We start from the raw sequence: 23063 nt of genomic DNA, 5'->3' as shown, positions 1-23063 counted from the left end.
TTTTCTTCTTTCTTTCAGTGGGACCTTGTCTAGGTTGGGTAAGGGTTGGAGAGGGCCCTAAACCATGTACATTCGTTAATGTGCACACACTCACGGGGCATTCCATCCCTGGAATTACCACTCCACCTTACTTCCAGTACTTTGAGTAGATCTGCTTACGCAAACATCTTCATGAGTGTAAAACCTTGTTAAGACTATAAAACCAACTTTAGCACTTGTAAGTCAAACTTACTTTCTGGACATCAAAGCCCTGTCCATTTTATGTGATGTTACAAGATGGCATTTTTCAGCTCTGTATTCCTTCTAATAAAGAAGGATGGATTCTGTAAAAATGTTCTGGTCAAGAAAGATCTGATGCAGTTTCATTCACTTCCAGTAGCTAGCAGTGGGGTACCGGCTTTATACAAACACACTATTGTAGTTACAACATGTTGTCACAGCTGTGCACTGTCTCAGCCAAGAGTTACTTATGTCAGAGAATGCAGCAATCTGACCCAGCTAGGCAAGTTTGGCATACATTGGTTGGAAGTGTAGAGAAGCTTGCAAGTATCTGTGGAACATGAGTTCTAGTATCCTCTAGTAAGTAGTAATTTCACATCCTAAATTCTAATAAGTCTCGGAGGCCAATTCGATGTGCGCTGTGTAAGTAATTCATGTGTTTTGTCTTGTTTGGAAGTGGGCCACGCACGCAGGATTTGGCCGCTTCACAAAAGGCTTTGCTAAAACTGAGGCATTTAAAAGGGCAAATGTGGTATTTTATCTTTATAAATTAAATTGTATTTTTCTTTATTATTGTGAACTAGAAAAAAAAAAAGGCTGAGCAATGGAAATGTGACTCAATGCTTGACGCGTAAGCACAACTCTTTCTAGATTATGGTTTTCTCTGGATGGAGCTGAGGGAAAGCTCTTTGGAGTGTGTACTGCATTACACAGGCAACAGATGGTCCCCCCTCTAGATGTAGATTTGACTTCTTTTAATTTTCCTAAGATATTTCCACTTTTTCACATCTATAACGAACCCCTAAGTCATTAGATTAAACAAAAGTGATTTATGTTCCAGTGATACGTTGGCGCAGGAGTTGAGCTAAAGGAAGCGTGGGATAAAATAACAGCCTGAACTTCTCAAACACATTCTTACATTAGCAAGAGTTGATTAGAAAGGAAGTAAAAGGGAAATCTCCATCTATTTATTGTGAATGTGTGGTCTAGATAATTTGAATTCAGGAATAGTTTCCTTGCTTTTTAGGGATGGCATCAAAGCGTTTTTTTAATTCCTAACAAATCTCAGGCACTGGCATTATAGAAGCATATCTTCACTTCGTCCTTGATTATTGTAATCCTGTATAAGAGGGTCTGCCTATAAATCTTTGCGTAACTACATGAAGTGAAGAATGCAGTGATCAGGCCAGGCACCCACATTTGGAGGTTAAGCTCTGTTTCTGAGGAGAAGTCTTCAGGTCTAGGATTGAACACCTTTTTGGGGGTCAAATCTGGCTATCAAATGTTTGAAGGATGGACGTAACCTCATACCTCCGCTTCTTATAGAGAATATCCCTAAAATTCCCAAGACTAAATATGTGAAGGGAGAAAATGTAATCTACTATCACAGAGTGCAAAAGTTTCCCCACAAATCTCCCATCCCCTTGAGAATCCCCCTTGCCTGCCATTTTCAGTATGATCTTGAACACCTTTATGCCAGGATCGCCACAAAAGGAGGCAGAATGGTCAGACTATCAGTAGCCCCACTTTATATGAAGGTCCAGCCCACCTGCCACAAAAAATAATTTATGGATTTAAAGCAAACTTGCCTTGTTTTTTTTTTTACACATTTCATTGAACTTTAAGGAACATACGATTTTCAATCCAAACGAGTTGAACAGGCACAGTAGGAAAACTCTTTCTCCCTCCTTCCATCCAAGGAACACATGTAACGTTCCCCTTGCAGGAACACAGAAGCTGGGTGCTGGTTGCCCTTCTTGTTTCCTTTGGGATCATCTAAGTGTTCCATGGCCCCACTTAATTCCTTATCTTGTTTCCTCTCCATACTTTGTCTTTCGAAGTCCATGAGGTCCACCCTCCCAATAAGTTTTCGAATTTATAGGGACATCCCTTGGCCTCATAGACCATTTTTTCCCCCTCATCATACGTTATTCCATTCCCGTCAATGCCTCTGACATCTTTCTTTATTTTCTCTTAAATGAAAAGGCAGCTAAATGTGTCCCTACCACTAGGTGTGCCAGATGCCTGAGCTTATATGATTTTTAGGTTTCGCCTCTAACACCTCATGAGCTCTAGCTTGCAAAATATATTGTTTACTAGAAAGGGCTTGAGGGTGGCCCATTGATTACAGTTCATGGGCTTCACTGTCATTGTCACTCTCATTTGCTGCCTCTTAATTAGACAGCACGTACTGGCCTCATTTCATCTTTTTTTTGCCTTGAGCATGGACCAAGTACTGATCCCTTCAGCTTGATTAGGTTCTTTCTGCTGCTGGTGGCACTATATTTCTTTACCTTTCCCCTTCTTTATGTTGTCTGTTGCTTCTTCCCTTCCATCCTCTACCTCCTTGTCCATGCTGCTTTTTCCCTCCCAACCCCACCCTCTTGTTGACTGTGTGAGGGTAAAAAAAACTATGCTAGCACTTCTTTTTGTAAATACTTTAAGCCATGCTGCACACAGCCACACTGCTCTACACATGGTTAAAAGACTTTGGCAAAGCCAATAACTCAAAAAGGGGAGGCCTATTGGCTTTGCCAATACTTGTTCTCTTTTTCCCTAGCGGATCCTGTTGTTAACTATGTAGAAGCCAGTTGCCCAAAGCCTCAGAAAAACTTTTGACAACTGTTTTCTATTGCTCCATAGTTTCCCAGGACTTTTTAGGGTAGCTCGCGCAAGTGCTCTGGCCTGTTGTAATCTCTCTGTGGGCTTTTAACCACGCCCACTCTTGCTGTTCGTTGTGCTTGTTATAAATGCTTTATTTTTATTGGTGCATTTTGTGAAATGTCCCTCCTTTGTGTGCTGAGTTTCCTCCCACAGGCGATTTCACTAAGTGAACACTTTTGTTGGCCATCACACTACGTCACATTTCCTCCTGCTACAGCGTGTGATGGCCCCTCCTCCGTTTTCGGTTTGCCTTTCATCCCACCTGCGATCCCTTCCAGACATTCATGCAGGGAGCCAATAACTAACGCTCACGGCGACGGTGGCACTTTGAATCGACTTGTTTCTGTCAACTGTTTATTTTCAGTTCACGTGGCAAGAAAAGTCCAGTTAGGAATTTACAACGCTAATAGCCCTAACTCGAGCGAACGCGAGACCCATTGCTTTGCAAATGCTTGTAAAGGAATCCTCTTATAATGTTTGTCATAAAATATCCCCTCACCTTGAGGCAATTGATTTTTGCAGATGCATTTAGCAAATGTAATCTCTCGCTTTCTTGCTATATTTCAAAGCCCTGTGGTGTACATTAGATAATAATTGTTTGTTTATGGTGTTCTTTCAGTGTTCCTGTCGGAGGATAAAGCGAACTCGCTGCTGAAACGACACCCCAGGGCCAATAGTTTCCTGGAAGAGATAAAACAAGGGAACATCGAGCGTGAATGCAGGGAAGAAGTCTGCACCTTTGAGGAAGCAAGAGAGGCCTTTGAAAACAACGAAAAGACAGTAAGTATTCAACTTTCACCTTAAGCTCATTTGAAAAATCTAGTCAGAAAGCACCTATGAACCACAGGCAACAAGTTCTTTCATGGCATGGGGTTAATCTGTATGTTTGGGAGTGGTATCCTAAATGTTATCACTTTGCAAACAAGGTTTGCTGTTCGTTTCGATAATGAGTAATTTATTCTGTTACTATTCACCATAGCTAAGGAACCACCTTGCTATGAATCCTCAAAATATTAGGGGAAAAGAGCACCAAATCATAAGATTTTGTAAAGAGACATTATCCATAGATAAGTTTGTGAAGATTGAGGAATTCGTTCCAGGCTAGTCTTAGGCTGACTTTGCTGTAGCGTAAAGTGCCAACTTTAGCACCCATTATTTTAAATCGACTTCAAGACATGCCACGTTTCCCACACTGTATATACATGTGAATTCATAGTCTTTTCGAAGATCTATCCCACTAATGAGTGAAACAGAAGCAGCACACACATTGCACATGGTGCCACCAGCAACAAAATAGGAGTGGGACAAGGTATTGAAAGCGTAGAGCTGTGCACTCTACTAAAATCTTCCTTATGAAAATTGAAATCACCCTCCTGTTCTACTTTCGTTCTTACATTCTCGCTTTACATATTTTTTGCCTCTGTTTTGATGGTTTTGTACTTGTGTTTGGGGAAAATGCATATCTGGTCTTCAAATGAAGGACAATTCTTCCATTTTATGACAGACCCCTGCCCCTCCTTTTGTTTAGATCTCTATGCCTTACCTGCTGACCTTCCTCTACCCCACCCCCACTCTCCTTTTCATGCTGTTTACAATGTTAAATGCTATTTTGGTGTTTTGATACGTTTGATGAACTGCAAATGTGGGATCATGTTCCTTGTAGAGTGCACTGGCACCCTTGGGATACAAGTAGTGTGGGGCATGTGACACCATGGAATGTGGGGTTGGCATGTGCCAACAAAGAATGTGGAATGGTGGTGGGGGAGTGTTCTGAGAAAGGCAGTTGGGAGCTGGAGATTGAGGTGGAGGGAGCACCACTCTTTGTCTTGGTACTCTTATAAAGTTCCTAGGAGCATCATTTCCAGGTTTAGGAGCACTATTTGAACATTGGCAACACACGGAAAGCAAATGGTATCAGAGGGTGGCGCAGAAACTTATTTGAAGTATGCACATTGAACTTTGTTGATGGCGTGGTGAAGTTGCAGTGAGCGCTAAAGTTGCAGTAATATTAGAGAGGTTTAAAAGTTTGAAGATGAGTCTATTGACCACTTTTTGGCAGCACTCAGGATTAGGTGTCACTTGTAGGTTTGAGCATAAGTCGTATGACCAAGTGTTGAAAGACGAATTATTGCTGAAGACTAAATCAAGGAAGATGCAAGAACAGAAGTGAGTTTAAAAGCTGCTCTGGCTGTAGCTAGGAGCATAGAAGTATCTGAGAAGTGTATTTAGACTGTACGGAAGGGTTCTAGCAATAGTAATGTTGAGTCTGTTGATGCTATTAAAACATCAGGGAATGTAGAATGTTCAAATAATGCTCCTATAGGTGGAAATGATGGTCCTAGGAACTTTACTTATAAGAGTACCAGAACATAAAGAGTGGTGTCCCTCCACATCGTTCTCCTGCTCTCAACCGTCTGTCCCAGAACCTTCCCCCACCACCATTACATTTTCTCTGTTGGTCCCACACTCACCATTCCACTGTGGCACATGGCACACATCTTCCCCCTTTTTGTTTTATTAACAACAAAACAATACATTGATATTACAACATACTCTATTAGATTTTAACAACCCAACACCAACATAATTGTGTTCTTCTAAAACATGTGTAATGCTTTAAAATATAATACAGAATACAATACTGCAACATTTACACATTAATTGTATCTTCTACGGTATTTTAATACAACACTCAGCAAGTTATGGCTTATCTTAAATTTAAGACTGAGCAACAGACTTGCGAAGAGTGGGCTTTGAGTATATTGTGGGTGAAAAGGTTAAGCATGAGTCATTTGAACAACCGTTTCAGAGTCTAATGCAATGCAATAGATGGAGCTGCTATGGGTCTTTTGAGCAGTGGGGTGAAACAGGCATTTTGTTCACATGTTGAGTGAGATGGAGCGCTAGTGGAGTGGGATGAACCATAGATAGGGTGGGACTTTTCTGGGCAGAGAGGCACATTTGTTAGAGAGCACAGAAGGTTGTTGCTGATTTGTAGTATGGGGCAGACCCACCTGTGGAGCTGGAGAACGATTTCCTTGGTGGTAGACGATGGTGGTGAAGGAGAAGTTATGAAGGATCCAAGAATAGTACGGTTGAGGGTGCTATTAGTTGAGGAGGAGGATGAGTTTGTAGCCATGAAGGAGAACTGGGAGGGAAGAGATGAAAGCTTCAGGGTCAGTTCATGAGTGTTCATGGAGAGTGGTGCTTTAGTCTTGACAGTCTCCAACATCTGCCAGATACGCCTTGTCAAACCTTTTCGTAAAATTAAGGGAAGTGACAGTTATTGTATCGCTATTTGTCCTGCATTTAAATTTGATGGGTGCAAACTTATGTAACTCACGCCTTACAACATGAATGCTTCTTGGCACTTTGCAGCAGCTGAACTTGAAGGAAGAATTTTAACAACTTCTGTGAGTTTTTTTATTTTTTATGCAAGGCTCTAAATCTAGGTCGGCACATGTTGGCTTAAAATTAGTCCATGGACAATATACAAGTCGCTGTCTTTGTTGGGCATCTCTGTAGTGCCTTTGTCAGCTCTCACTAAATTAATACGTAATCTCTATCAAACACCTACCATGCAGGGGTCTTTGTTAAAGCTCTGCAAGTATGTGGTATTCCAGGACCCCATCAATACACGTGCACAGGGCATGTGTTCACATATTTAACCCTGCAAATTTACTTGCCTGCTCCCGAGAAAATGCGTCATCAACCAATGTCGCGGGGCTGGTGTTCCAAAACATTGTGAACAAAACTTTGTTTGAACATACGTTTCATAAGTTGTGACAAATGTCATCGACTCTGGGCAGAGCAGTCACCAAATAGATAAGGCCTCTCTTCCATAAAAAAAAAAAACAGCGAAGGGGAATATAGGGGGGTGGGGGCGGTGTTACCTGGTGGGTGTGACGGGCAAGCCACAAAGTAGAATGCGATGCAGGAACGAAAAAAGTTTGCAGTGAATTAAACTTCAAAGTGGAATGACCGCCCCAGAGCGCGGGGAGACAAAATAAACAATATAACTACCTGGTCGTCATGCCAAGTGCTCCAATACCACTGTTCAAGTTCACTCTGCATCAAACTTGTGAGCACCATGTCCACCATGAGCATGAGTGCACAGGAGAGAGACAAAATTAAAAAAAAGTAGTTTGCCCACAGTCAAACGTATCGTCAGTCCTGTAATTATCCATGTAATGCGGTCTGTGCCTTAGGTGGTAACAAAACCTCCCCAAGGCGGGACAAATCTGAAGCATTTACCAACAACATACAGGAATTTTTGAAAGGCAAGCCCACAAACAAATCAATGTGATGGGTGTGAGGTGGGCGTGGTTAAATCCTATGGATGGCTAACACTTTAGAAAGCAGCGCTTGTGCACTGCTATGCTCAACCTAAAGACTATACATGACCAATACTAGCAGAGTGCTGCAGCTAAAGCAAAGTAACAGAGTGCATGTAAGTTCCTGTAGCCATCCATGCCTCACCCTTCATTTAGTATGTATCACGGGAGAGTCCTTCAGACTTGGGCTGCGAAGCTAACCTTGCCTCCACAGTGAGCTGATGGCCCACAAAGCTAGCTTGAGACTTTGCAGTTACTGTAAATGAAGGATGTTGTTGAATGATCTTCACAGGGCCTAGTTGCCTAAAGGCCACCTTCCCCAATTCCATGTATGCTGTTTTGCTTTAGGCTGATTAATGCCCGTTCAGAAATGGATTCTAAGCATGGGGAGCAATTTTCTCTTTCGTTTTTTTGAGTTTTCTTAACTCATCATACTGTTAGGAGGGTCGCTGTACCAGATATAATATTGTGGGTGGTACTATCTACTAGTACCCAATGAGACACAGGTGTTTCCATTCTCTCATACCTTGCCTTTCTACCAGACCACACTGACTGCTTTCCATCATTAATCGCCTTTTGACTGCTGCACCTCAGGATCCATCTTTGTTTTAACATTTCATTGGGTGTTTAATCTTAGTCAGGTATTAAACATATCTGCACCCGTTTTTCATTTGTTAATCTTACTGTTACTTCCAGATGAATATCATCTACAACAGTGGTTCCCAACCTTTTCAAATCTGTGGACCCCCACTTTATCATTACTGGAACCGAGGGACCCCCACTGAATCATTATTGGAGTCTGGGGACCCACTACTAAGCCATTACTGAAAGCTGGGGACCTAATCTGTTAATTTTAGCTTATTTTCTGAGCAGTCGCAGACCCCCTGAGGAGGCTTCACGGACCCCCAGGGGTCCCCGGACCACAGGTTGGGAACCACTGATCCACAATGTTTTCTGCTGACTACCTGCAACCTAATTTCTTTTTTGTGTGTTTATTGTTCAGTCTCTCTGAAATTGAGCTATTTTTTTTTAACAAATACAAGAACTTCACGTTGAGCTTCTGTACTCATTATTTCAGCTTGCTCATCGCTTTTACCGCATTGGCCTACTTGTAATTTCTGTGCCTGTCTTTTCTAGCAACCATCTAATCTCATTCATACCATATTTATATACAATTCTTCAATTAGTTTTTTGTACACTTAGCTCTCATAATTTATCCTTTCATTGTCTGTTGCACTCTCTGAAATCAGATTTCTGTCCTGGCTTTTGTACGGCATCTGCTTCGATAGTTGTACCTGATGTTATTGATCACAATCATCATGAGCCATCGGTTAGTCTGGTAATTTTAACAATTGCAGCTGCTTTTGCAGTTGATCGACCTACCTCTTGCTTGTCTCACTGTTCCTTTTCAGTTTTCTGTAAGGATCATTTCCTTCTTTACTTCATAAATATTCCAATGGCTCTGTTCTCGGACCTTTAGTTTTTAATCTCTTCACAGTTGCCCTATGTAAGTGTACTTCTTTTGGGTTTCATGTACATTTATATGTGGACAATACTGAGGTGTATTTTTTCTGGTTTTCCCGGTTTCCTTCTCTCCTGTTTTGGCTAGCTTTTTTGCTCTTCACTCTTGGGTAACTTCTCAATTTCTACAACTCAGTTCGTTAAAGATTGCCATTGTGTTTTTTTCCTGCTTCAAATAATTTTTCTCAATCATCTTTTGCCTCATTTCGTACCTTGAAAACACATTGGCCAGTGCTGTCAGAATGTGGACATCATTTTTATTTTTTTATATCTTGTCGGCAGACAACTTAGCTATTTGCCGAGAGCTCATGTCATATGTCACCTCACAACATACATATAAACATACAGATGCAAAAAGGGGTATTTGGACATCTGATTTGAGCCATTGGCAACTGTGGTACTGCTAGCTTTAGACTTTGGAGTTAAGGGTTCTCTGACAGCCTTCAAGTAAGCCCATGGCATTTTGTGGATGTCAGCATTTTAAATAAATATCTGCACATAACTGTTATTGTATTTCCCCCAACCCCTGTGCTCTATTTGACCTTCTAGCCCTATTCCCCCCCTTCCTGCTCATTCATTGCTCCCCAGAGTGCACTAAGGACCTCCTTATCTTGCACCTCATTTTTTTTGTAAATCCATCTTTCCCTACCTTTTTGATTGGCTGTCGAAGGCAGGCTTGCCCCATGCAATAGTCTCCCACCTTTAGACTATGGCGAACCGCCTGCACTTGCTGGGGTTCACTATCAACATGCAGAAATGACACCTGACTCCTTCTCAGAGGCTCCCTTTCATCAGAGCTGTTCTGGGCACAGTGCGATTTCGGGCCTACACTCTTGAGTGGCGAGTCCAGGATATTCAGGCTATAATGTAGATGTTTCAGCCTCTATTCTGGATTTCGATGAGAGTGACTCTGAAGCGGTTGTGCCTGATGGCCTCCTGCATCTTTCTTGTGACACATACCTGTTGGCATATGAGGGCTTTGCATTAGGACCTGAAGTTCCAGTGGGCACAACATCAGAGGAATCTTTCCAACATGGTTAGATCTTGGAGGGAAGTGCAAAATACCTGTAGTAGTGGCTAACACATTTCGACTGGTTTGGTTGAAGACCCCTCTCCCTTCCCTAACCTGAGCTGATTGTAGTGACATATATAAATCACTTCTGGGCTGGGCCAGCTATCTGGGAGAGGTGGAGATCAGAGGACCCTGTATCTGGACTCCACATCAACCTGTTCCAGCTCCGAACAATCCAACTGGCATTGAAGACCTTTCTTCCTTCAATCATGGTAATCCTGGTTCAGGTGTCCAGGGACCACACCATTACCATGTGGTATTGCAACACACAGGGTGGGGTGTGGGTCGTGGACCCTTTTTCAAAAAGCGTTGCGGCTTTGGACCTGTTTGGAATGTCAAAGCATATCCCTGGTGGTTCAACACCTGGCAGGCTTCCTGAAAGCGATGTTGGACAGTGTCAGCCCGGTAGCGTCTACCGGATAACGAATGGAGTCTCTATCCGGAGGTGGTGTAATGTCTTATCCAAGAATGGGGAGTGCCTTGGTTGGGGTTGTTCTCCTCCATCGAGAACATAGTGTCAGCAATTTTGTGCACTGGAGTTTCCAAGGTGGTTCTCACTCGGAGATGTTTTCATCTTGAGTGGATCTCAGGCCTCCTGTACACCTTTCCGCTAATACCATTCGTGCCGAGAGTTCTCAAGATCATCAGGAACGACTGGGTCCAAGTCATTCTTGTGGTCTTGGATTGGGGACGGAGAGTCTGGTATCACAAGCTGTTAAGCATGACCACAGGTCCTCTTCGAGAGGATTTTCTGTTGCAGTAATATGGTAGGGTTCTGCAGCAAAACCTGAAAATGCTTTGCCTTCATGTGTTGCGATTGAGTGGCAACAGTTGATCGCTTTTGATCTTCCGCCAGAAGTCTGTAATGTTATTTTGTCATTCAGACGTCCTTCCAAATCAGTATACGCCTGCCGTTGGGCCAAATTTGTGGCATGGTGTACAGACAGACAAGTTGACCCTCTTTCTGCACCCTTTACCCAGGTTCTAATGTTCATTTTTGCTTTGGTCCAGCAGGCCCATCCAACCCCTCTCCTGGTGGGATGTATTGAGATCCAAGGACAGGCCCACCTTGACCACAGAAGCCTAGGTCGCTCTTGTTGGTGCTTTGTGGCAGAAATATTTCTTCTCTGCCTCAGATTCAGAAACCACAAATGCACTGGTGAGACACCATCGCTAGTCTCTCCAATAGAGGTCGACTAGATCTTTGGACTTGACGAAGAGTGCAGTAGTCAGATTCATATGATCACAAATAAATAACATAATCCATAAACAATTCTAAACACCATGAATAATTTAACACTAAATCAAACTCCAAACTGAATAAAGTTTCAAAGCTTTATTAGAATATCAAAATCAATGTCACATATATGGTGGTCAAAACTAAGTGATAAACATACATGAAAACCATAGGCTGACCCAAACGTCTGAAAAGATTTAACCTACTAAACATCAATACCGTTAAGCACTCTAAACACTATAAGAATAATATAGAGTAGCAACAACACAATATGTGTTATTGTCCGATTTCAAAGCAGATTTTGTTGACATCAGTAAATCATCAAAATACAGTTTTCACAATCAATTTCAGATTTTAGGACTGGGTCCCATTACTAACACAAATTCAGACTTGCATGTGTGGGAATGGGCTTAAACATGCAGACAAAAGCAAAATAAAGAGAGACAAAAATAATTTGAAAAGTCATCTAACTAGGGCAGTTCACTATAAAAATATGCTTGTGTAATTATCTAAATTAAAAGGGAATGAGAATCCATATTTAGTTATACCTCTCTTCATGGGACAACAGACAGCTATATTTTGCAAGCCAGAACAGTCACTTCTTTCTGGCGTCAGCAGCATCAGGACAGTGCAGAACACTGGCTGCACATACGACAGATCAGCAGTTCAGAATTTGTTGGGCTTATTAGTACAGGGAGGCACACATGTGGGGCAATTAATACTAAGATGGGAAAGCTCATCAGGGGAATTGAAGAAAACAGAGGGTGACATCAGACCTAAGAGAGGAGTAGACTGACTCTGACAGGGTTCTGGACAGTTTTGAGGCAGGAGTGGACTAACACGAACTAACTAAGATTTTCCAAAGGACCTCACTAATTAAAAGTATGCATGATCCATTCATTGGTCCTTCGGGTGGGACTCACTTCAGGCATCAAATTCAATGTCCAATGACTGTCAATGGCACTATCAAATTTGCAACTACTCCGGATTTTCTCAACAAGTGCATTGTCATTTCAGTGATTTCACACAGTTCTGAAAAAATATTACATTATCTAATTGTTTGCAACATCAGGATCTGCTCTCACAGTATACTAAATGAACTAATGCATTTCTCATGAGACTCCAAGTTTTCGGTCTTGTTAGACAGCCAGAACAATTAATGCAACATTGTTAATGAAAAACATGTCCTTCGCCTTAAATACAGTAGGACATTCAACATCACATTAGCAACCTAGAAAAATAATTCAGGTCAGAGGGAACAGAATAAACAAGTGATTTTCCATTACTGCTGCAAAATGAATCTTTTAGGCCTAATCAAGCTAAAAATCCTTAATGCACCTAATGCATTAGTAAACCTATTGCACATCTTACAATTCAAATCCAATATGCATAGCAAATATTTCATTGAAAACGTCATTTTTAACGTTAGAATAAGTTTTAAACGTACATTTAATTATTCTGCAGTCATGTAACTTGCATTAATAACATTCATTTAAATCAGTATAAGTAAGATTAATTCATATTAATTTAATACTTTTATTGACCCTTCAGTAATTCACAGTAGTACTTCATTTAATATGAATGCAAAATCTGTCATGTTAAACGCAGTGTTCAATATGAATGGCAGCCACATGGTCCACCATAATTGAAACGTTCACTGTTATTTTCTTGGTTAGGCTCATAAATGTAGGTTGATTAATCACCATATGCTAATGTCTATGCCACTAACCTATTAAAAGTTTCTCTCTCTCACCTTAATGCCAGCCCGAGCAGTGGCGAGTGTTGGTTATACCTGTAGGCCTGTCCACCACAGTCCATATCGAAGGTCACCTCCAGTCTCTCGGACAAGCCTTTGAAACAGTGCAACTAGAGCAGAAGTAAATGTGTCACTGGACTCTGCAGGAGGCCGGTGTCCGCACTTTTCACTTGCAATAGAGACTCACCCTGAGACCCCTTTACTGGCAGTAGTGCAGCTCACCAGGTTGTGGTATTGCAGGACTTGGGTGCACACAACAGTTCACAAACTTCACTGTATTGTTGTTTCACGCACACACTACTTAACATTTACAGCCTGGTTTTTATGTTACTGTTACTTTCGCTGACCTTGTGCTTTCTTTCGATCGTGATTCCTGTGACGAAAGTGATGCACGTCTCATAAGAATTTTTAGGTTTGAGCGTGTAACAGCTTGTAGAGTGTTTTGTACCTAAAAAGTAAACAACAACCTTAGTTAAATTTTACTATACTAAATCACTCAGTTAAAAGCATTATGTATTTTTGAACGGTGGGGGACATTTGGGGAGTGAAAATGGTCTTGTTTTTGCATTTGCGCTTTCAAAACGAAAGAACAGAGTGCATTTGCTTTTCTAACGTGTCAGCACAGGTATTTTGATTCTGAAATGAAGATGTTGTAATTTTCAAATCAGTATATTTTATCAGGCCATTCATCGGTGTCGTATTTGAATTTGTTTGACAGACTTACTACATTTAAATGGTGGTCTTGTACCGACCACCTCTGTTGGGCAGTATTTGTAGATGCATGATTATTTGGTGATATTTATAGTTAAATGTTTGGATGAATGTAGTGGGTGTGCCAGTGAGGAATTTGCCAACAATCGAAAGTGGACAGTAATATTTTGGTGTTTTCTGCCTTCTGCTGTCAAACTTGAGAGGGATGTGCATGTATGTGCTGATGCTGTCACCATCAAACTGAAAGGGGCATTACATGCCCCCCTCCATTTAAAACAACCCTGTGGCTTAGATGTGCTTGACAGAAAAATAAAGAACTAGTTCAAGCAGAACATTGTTTGAGCTTTACCAGTGAATTTAAAGAAGTAGATATGTGAGCATATCCAGGGACAGTCATACTATTTAAATAAATTCTGAACAATTTCAGGAAAGTATAGGAACGGAGGAGGGATGGAAACTTCTTTGTTTCCTGCCAGATCTCTTTGAAGTGACAACTTGAAAAATATGGTGTTCCCTCAATTGGAGCTCACAGGTGTTTTGTTTGCAGCAATGCATCTTTCTGGTGTTAGCAATCCTAGGGGAATGAAATGCTTATTTAGAACCGCTGGAAGGTTAGCATGTAAATGTCAAGTGATACATAACATTCTGCAGCATGTGCATATTAACTGTGTCTACAGAGCTGTTCAACTGAGTAATTTTGGAACTGGTTTGGTTCCTTATCAGGTGTGTTTCTCAGGGTCCCTGCCTTTATGTAAAGTGATTTGTTTCACAGCCGGTAGCACTTTGGCTGGCTCCAGGCAGGAGTACCCACAATATGGGCAAAACTTAGTGTGCAGTCTTTACATCTGGCTGTCATTAACATTTTGAAGCAGCAACTGGGGACAGGCAAAGGGCAGGTCCAGCTTACAAACGTTCTCACCTTGAACAACAGAAACTGCATTTCTCCCCCTCACCATGGAAACCTACAAATGAGCAGTACGCTGAAAGAAACTATTCAGTACCTTCTTGCTAACATAGTTGATGGAATTGATAGTTACTCTACATCTTCATCACTTCATTGTCTGGGTCGCCACCTTCCAGGCACAGGAATGTAAATAATGCACATCCACTGTCTGGGGAATCTATCCTCACCTATATCCTGTGCCATACCACAACCAGAGGCAGGTAAAATAGATCCCATTTCGCTTTTGTAATTTAATACTGTGACCCAAACATTGAGAGAACACCAGAAGACATCTGCACCAGCATTTGCAGAATCTGCTCTTCAGTGTTACCCTTTTTTAACCAATGTTTTCTCTCTGATAGCTATGATCATAAGGTTACTGCTGCCTTTGAGTGCAGCCTAAATATGCCTGTATTTCCCTATATATGAGTCCGGTCATGACTTTAACATTCCAGCTGATCTTGCTGAAGCAGAGGTTTAGTAGTAGCCTTTAAGGGGATCAAATGTTTGCCTGATTGTAGTGCTTATCCAAATTACCTAATGTACCACTGTCTCACATGCAAATAATGTTTCTTACAGCATCCTCAGATTGCATGCCATCTCAAAATGTTCTCCTGCATTCCCATTAAAACTGAGCTTGACTTTAAAATTCCAATTGTTGCCTCTTGTTTCCTTTCCAATTACATTTTAATTACTTTCCATCCTCTACATGCCTCCTCTCTCTGAGCACAGTTTACTCTGTCACAAGCATGCCTGCCGTAATCTCTATTGTATTTCTGTAAATTCCCCACATCTCATTTCAAAGATCAGAACCTATCATTTAAACGTTGTAGCATTGCAACCAATCTATAGCTGATTTCCTGTTGCTCTTCTATTAATACCTCCAACCCTTTGCATAAATTCACATACCCCCTCTCCCATTAAAGATCACACCTAACTCCTATTGAGTTAGACTACCACTAGAAACTGGAGTAAATGCAGTCCAGTGGTTTCCTTAAGAGCACAATAGTAATCCTAATGAAAAACAATAACTGCTGGTGAAAAACAAAAGCATTAACCTAGGGTTCTGTAGCAGTGTGCTGCCCAGCATAAAGAGCTTTAATGCCCTGTCAAGGGTAGTACGTGCTTTATAATGTGATTGCAGTAGAATATTTAACCCTCCTGGACCATACTAATGCCACAACACTAGTTCTCACAGGTTGCATATAAATTTTTCTATACTGCTTGAAACTTACACTCATAAAAACAAAACTGCTATTGGTCACGATCATCAACCAATAGTGTACAAGTTCACTGCAGTAAACTACTCATCAGCAGCTAAATAGGCATGGAATAATCGCCACATGCCATTGGTTTAATTTAATCCACCACTGTATGTCTGACAGTGCTTCTTGATAGCACACAATTACAATCAGATAGTGTATGATACTAATAACTTTATCCCCACAAATGTCTACGCTTTTTCGCCCTCCAACCCATGTCTGCTCAGGACCATAAACAGAATATCTCTGATGAACAACGCAGTGCAGTAACCAGCTAAGTGGACTATTATTATTAAAGTGCCACAAAGAAACCTGGGGAGTTGCTCAAAGCGGCTAGATTACTAAAAACCATAAACTGTGTGCATCTCTCTCACACTTCTCTCTTCAATCACACTGTTACACGCTGCATCCTTTAACATGTTAACGCACTTCAGTGGTTGTCATGGACCATATGGAAACATTTTCCACAGCATCAAAACAAAGACAACACACTTCCTACCACACACCAACAGAGTGTAACCAACTACCCATGCAGGCAAGCACTTCAGTTCCCACCTCGGGGTGATATGCGCTATTTAAATGCTGAAATACAATATAGGAACCTTTTCCTGTTACCTTTGCCTCAGGTGAATGCTCTTTTGTCAGGCAGTTCCCAAAATGATGTGCAATCTCCAAAGATCACAAAACGATATTTCTGCCACATCCTTTGTTTAAAGCCCACTGACCACCTTTCATACTCCCCGATGCTGCTCCTCCTTTCTAGTTCTGAGCAAACAACTTGTCAAGTAAAAGTCCTTTTACCATTTTTTTTAAACAAAGGCATTTTACAGTTGTGCACGCTTCATCCCGCCCCTCCAAGTGGACACAATACTGACGGACTCGACGCTTGGGATCTTTCACCCCAAAGTAATAACGCGGTGCATTGGAATAGGTTGAACATATTACCCCTCGGGATGCTATAATCCCTGGTCTCCACACCAGCACAAAGCGCTATGAAACAACCTCCAGGGAGCCCTAGGGCACTAAATTATTAGTAGGTACACAGTTAACCTTGAGGTTAAGAAGGCTACGTCCTTTGTAAAAAGTATCAAAATATGTAAACGGGCAGAGCTCCCCTCGAACTATGCTACAGTGTGGAGTACTTTAGGGATAAATGTACTATCATTGGGGTATGGGGAGGTGGAGAGGGCGTTTACGAAGATGTGTGTAAAGAGGAAAGATGGAGATTAAAGGTCAGGAGTGAGTTCAGGAGCCACGCTGCAGCTCACTTAAACTTTAAGAAATATGTTGGTGAAACAACTTCACCAGTCCTGAGAGTCGTAAAAATCTCCCTAGGACAGAAACCATACTAGGAGGTGCGTTCAGGAGTATGCAGTGTAATTTTGTGTAGTCATTCACTTTCAGCGGTTCCGATTGGACTCTTGAAATGAGAGACTTTGGAACGTTTCATAGTCCAAGTACATTTGATGGTAATGATGAAGAGACATGGTGGCAGCACATAACCCGTGCCTACTCATTCTTTTGCAGCCTTCCTGTTTCTTTAATTTGCCACCAATTACAGGTTCTCATTTTCCGTTGAAGCAATTTTTCCATTTTCTTTTTGTATTGTGTTTGCACAGAGGTCATTGACTGAAACTCCACTGTCTGCAGATTTTGTTTTCCACTGTGGGAGTCTGCAGTTTTCACATTGGTGACTGGCACGCAGAAGGGTGATGTGAGCTGATGATTTCACTTGTGGTTTACCCATAATTCTTTTATAATCATGTAAAGGTTTTTTTGTATTTATACTTACACTCGTGACAGAATGATTTTAAGCAGGTCATAAGTGGAAACATACACTTAGATGTACAGTGGTGCTTACGTTAGTTGAGTGTAATTTTCTTCAGCTATTCCCCCTGACAGTGAGACGGATTTCACAAAGATCATATTATGTTTTTTTCTATTCTTGTCGCTGCCAGACTACAGATCCGTATTGATGAAGCAACCACCCATGTTCATTGATGGACTCTGAGCTGTTTATGTTTTTGATTTTCTGATTGAACAAACTAGTTTCCTCTTCTTGCGCGTTCATGTTTCTTTAAATGTATAATTTTTAAGTAAATGGGCCATCAGTAGAAATGACTGACATGCTGACCTGGAGGCATGTAGGGTTGGTTTTGCAACGCAAAGGAAGTAAATGGGATAACCCGCTAGATCCATTGCAGATGGTTTGGGCTTGCTTTGGTCATGCCGTAATAGTCCTTAATGTTGACTTCAGTACACACATCCTTATTTAAGACGGCATGTCCTCGCCATTATTTGGCATTATTGTAGTATCAGAGAAAATAACGCTGACCTTTAAGTTCCTTATAGTTTGCAGATATATAATTGAGAGTTGAGGACCAATTACTTTGAAAATAAATTAAGCCATGACATAAAGTCTTCTTGATATTTTCCATTGCCTGTGGATTACATAGTCTGCAAATCCAGTATCCAGTATCTCCATGTTGTTTTTTTTTCAATTCCCAGTTGGCCAATATTGACTGGGTAGCTGCATAGCATGCCATTTTAAGTATTTTTCACCTCAAGGGATTTCGTGATGTATTGCCCTTGTAATGTCAGCCCTAGAAGGATAGTTGAAGTATAATACTAAAAATGTTTCAAGTAGTTTTTAAAACATTCCAGCATTTATGCAGCTTTGAGCAATATCTTAATAAATCCACAAACAAGCCTGTTGCCTCACACCCCCTCCAACATTTTGGTCAGTCAATTCATTTTTTCTGGTTCCTGGAACCAATATAGAGTTAGCTTACAAAAGACTTTCTGCTCTTTACACTTCTAATAATGTTGAGAGTTATTCAAGTATTATATACCATTCTGTCAATTTTCGTGCCAGTTTTCCTTTCCATTCCTTAATTTCTGGGTGTTTGGAAAGCTCAGTCTCCATTAAGAGCATCTTGCATTTATTGGAGCTCGTATGTCTGCCTGTATCTCCTCTCAACAACCCACGCTCATACACTGTTAGGTGTTCAGTAACCTGTTTTGTTTCATGGGCATAGAACAGTGTATCATTTGTGTAGGTATTGATAACTCTATGCATTAGGTAACCCATATTCCTTCTTGATGTATTCAAATGTATTAATTTCTCCTTTATTAAAGAGGGAACTGAGTTTCAATCGCTTGCAGCCCCAGTCGCAGCTTGCAGTCGCAGTTGAAACCACCCCTTTTCAGCCCAGGAATTAATTCCTGATTGCCCCTTACTGGTGTGAAGAGTGATGCAAAAGTAGTAAAAAACCCTTTTTCCAGGTGATCCGAAACCATCCTTATGTTGCTGTAGTTATTGAAGAAGAGTACAACCTCTGTCACCTTGTGTTTCCTTGTGGTCTACAGGGCCAGTCATAAGAGAACCCTAGCAATGATACAGGAACATCAAAGCACCATTGTTTTTCAGTTTCTCTCCTCACTCTTTACCGCAGACTAAGAAGAGATACACAAATAATGAAAGGAATTTCTGGTATGCAGCACTCTGTCTGAGAAATACATTTATTAAGGCACTTTGCACAGTTTAAATAAGGTGGTCAATTATATTCAACATGAGTGCACATTTTAAGAAAGTCACCGCAGTGGAATAAGAGTTCTGCTTCTACTTTAAACTAAGAGGAAACACAAATAAAAGGAATTCCAACAACGAGGAGCTCTTAGACTGAGTAATACATTTATTAAAGCTCTGTTTAAGGTTCGAATAGAGGAATCATGTGGGTCAAATGCAGCAGCAACAGGAATACACTTCCAAAAATGATCACAGCAGTAGAATAATAATGATCATAGAAACACACAATTAAAATAAGCTACTTTAATCATGGATTATATATCTGCATATGCAGTGATTATATATTCATTCACAATGCAAAGTAAAAAATAATAATTAAAAATAATTCATCACCATGGGGCTCGCTTGCTTTATCTCTTTGCCAGCAACTGGCCGTGAACACAGTCGACCGTGAAGAGAGAACTACCCACAATGGGAGTGACTGGGGCAAAAGAGTCCCTTTCCCTCATGAGTTCAATATCCACAGTCGTCTAGTTTCCTCCTCTTATATACTTTAAACAAGCTGAAGAGGAGAATTCTAGAAATCACCCTCCCCTTCAGTGAGTTGTTGTTCAAACGCTGGCCATACCAGTCCATTTTGGAAGAGCTCGTTAGAGATTTGGCCATATTCCAAGGTGTGCTTCCAAGACTGGGCTGTTCCCTGCTGTACCATAAACATTACTCTCGTACATTCTTATCTTACTCTCAAAAAACACATTGCATAACTTGTGCGCAGAAACATATCTGCCTCACCAACGTGACGTGTGAAGCTAAGTTAGGCATAAAATGGGGTGAGTGTTCAAAACACAAAATGCAGTCAGTGTTCAAGGTGGAGCAGTGGTTAAATACAGATTTCATTACACCCCCACTCAAATGAGAATCTCAATTGAAAAACGTTTAATATGACTCTAAATATGGCACAACCGTAGTGGTGTTGGAAGCGTTTGGAATTGATAGAGGACTCTAGGAAAGACCTTCATTTTCACAATTATAATCCTTCCTAGCCAAGACAAGGCACCCCTGTGACATTTCTGTAGATCTCGTGGAGGGGGGGGAAATACAAAATCACCATCTGTGAGATAGATTGAGCTATTTGTATACCTAAGTTTGTAACCGCTGCAGGTTCCTGTTGAAGTGGGAATTGCGCTTCTAAGTCTTCAGTATGTGCTTGTGACTAATTTTCCAATTTGTGTATATTAATCTTGAAGTTGTAAAGGACTTTCAGTTCCACCACAAGTGCAGGTATAGACTTCCAGGGATCACTTTCGCTCTTGATTACTTCATCAGTCGACATCATGAGACTGAATTCATCTGTATCAATCACAGCACCTCTGTCTTTTTTTTTTTTTTTTTTTTTTTTTTTTGTTGGAACCAATGTGAGTAGCCTTGGGCTCCATATATAAGGCAAACAGTGAAGGGGAAAGGAAGCAGCCCTGTTTCCTTCACCCTTCTATTATCACCAGTTCAGAGGCGGCTCCTTCCACCCTTATCTGAGCTGTCGGAGTCTAATAGCTGCCATTAACCAGGTTTTACAGCAAAATCCAAATCCACCAGCCCCAGTACCTGTTACATAAACACCCAATTAACCATATCAAACTTGTTCTCCAGGCTTATAACACAAGGAAAAACGTATCCTTATTGGTGCACTAAACATTTTCCATTCTGTGATGCATATTTTAACATTATTTGTGTCCTTGGTTTTCCGCGGTTTGTTGTTCCAATAAAATAGATGAAATATTTCCTTTAATATGTCTTTTGTGCACCTGCTATTTTTTTCCAGAGGGTTGCTAACCCTAGACAATATAACATATTTCTTACAAATTGTAGCCCTGGAATAGAAAGTGCTGCAAAATTGTCTCCAGTGCTGCCCTGTAGGGACCAAGTTTCTTTGTGAACTGTAATCTCCATCAACATAAAAGCGGTCTCAGTTTAAATATGTTTTCTTTCGGGCTTTCGGCATAATCAATGTACATTGCCAGGAGAGGTTCATTGGTGTTCTCCAGCAGACTCACAAGAGACCTGAGAAATGTATTTTCTGCCATAGATCGTGTTCTCTTGCCACAACACCACAGCACCTTAGAGTGCTGAGCCTATAGCTTTGTTCCTATAAAATTTCATTGCGGGGAGATGGTACGGGTGTGACTTCTTTTGAACATATCCAGAATTGTGGAGGACTATTCCTGGAGTTCTTAGGTGCTCTTTGTGATTTGAGATTGCCACTTCATTTTACTGTTCAGTCTTGGGTGTAGATACTCAATCTGTGACCTGTTATCTTTTGCCCTCTGCCTGTAGATTGATTTTGCGGGAACTTTATCAGGTGAGTCACATGTATTTTGTTTTAGAAGCATTCAACTCAACCCTGTGTTGCTTGCAAAATTCTTTAAAAGCACTTAATAAGGCCTATAGTCCTGCTGGAGTTTTGGGCAGCAAGCCCATGTCATCCACAAATAACAGGGCTGTGACTTTCGAAAATCCCATTTTTGTGGCATCGCTACCCAGAATATTCAAGTAAGCGACTGCACCAATAATGTATAAAGAGTAGAGGACGGGGCAAGAGTACAACCCTGCCTTACTTCCTTAGCCGCTTATCCATCAGTCAGTTTGTTCATGCTGCCCCTCCTCACCTGAGCACAGTTGTTGTTATGTATATTTTGGGAAACTCCCATACGTGCTAGCTTATGGCGAGGAATGAGATCAAAATCTGACCTAGGGTCAACAAATGCAGTATATAAATGGCCCTTGTCTAATTGTACAGTCTTCCAATATATGGTGCAGGATCTAAAAACCTGATCTAGTTTGCTTGTCTTTCTGAAACCAGCTTCAAAATTTGAAAGTATCTTATCTTCTATCCATGCCAACAGTTTCTTTATAATTTGGTGGCAGAATACTTTTTTGAAGGTTATCAATTATGCTTATAGCCTCCTGTGGAGAACATGACTTAACTAAAGTTAAAATCATTGAAAGATTCTCTAGCATAATATCCGTCAAAGACTCGAGGACTGTATAGGGAACCAATTGGTCATCATTGCAAGCCAGAGTTAGAATCTCAGTTAGATGGACGAAAGGTGAGATAAATATAATTTTTTTTCTGGCAAAACTTTGCTGTATCATTATAGCAGGATGATGAGGGTTCCAGGGTTGAGGAGTAGAGAGTTGGTTTAAAAGAGTTTAAACAATCCAAAATATTTCTTTAGGAGCATTCAGAGTCATTTTGTTATCATCTTAATAAATTCTCTTTGCAGTTATTATTTCACATTGATATTTTCTAATGGTCTCCCTATATTCTGCTTTGCTGGTTTCTGAGTAGTCATTCCTCTACGATCTCTCTGCTTTCTTGCACAATTTTCATAGTGTTCTGAGTTGAGTATACCATGGGGTGGAATTGGATTTGGAATTTCTAGTTTGTGTTTCTATAGGCATTACTTGGTCCAAAGATTGATTTTGCCAGCATGAGAACTCAGTATATGCCAGATAAGGAACTGGATTAAGTTTGGGTCGGGAAGTGATAGGATCTGTTTTAAAGAATCCCCATTAGGTTTAGACCAACATTGATTTTTCTGTGAGGTACAGCTGGCAGGAAGGCAAGGGTGAGGGAGGTAGATTGTAAAAGGGATCATAAAATTATAGTACCATGCAACAGGAAATGTGTCCTGGGTCATTAACCTGATGTCATTAAAAAAGAGCATATGAATCAGGTGCCCCTTTTCATGCATAGAACCCGAGAAGTTGAATTTGGCCAATTGCCAAGAAGTCCTGCAGAAGCCCTGCTGATTGGG

The 23063-nt window shown here is 40.9% G+C and overlaps 1 protein-coding gene across 4 annotated transcripts in view; it reads left to right on the top strand.

The window, feature by feature from the left end:
- Positions 1-23063, top strand: part of PRRG1 (proline rich and Gla domain 1) — a 305648-nt gene that overhangs the window by 209315 nt on the left and 73270 nt on the right. For all 4 annotated transcript variants that reach the window (XM_069204609.1, XM_069204608.1, XM_069204607.1 and 1 more), the window contains one exon: positions 3503-3663. In XM_069204609.1, coding sequence (XP_069060710.1) covers positions 3503-3663 — 161 coding nt within the window. The remainder of the gene's footprint in view (positions 1-3502; positions 3664-23063) is intronic.

Source organism: Pleurodeles waltl, chromosome 8 (genome assembly GCF_031143425.1).
Source record: "Pleurodeles waltl isolate 20211129_DDA chromosome 8, aPleWal1.hap1.20221129, whole genome shotgun sequence".
Taxonomy (NCBI): Eukaryota; Metazoa; Chordata; class Amphibia; order Caudata; family Salamandridae; genus Pleurodeles; species Pleurodeles waltl.
The sequence above is the reverse complement of the archived record's forward strand: the minus strand, read 5'-3'. Positions and strand labels throughout refer to the sequence as shown.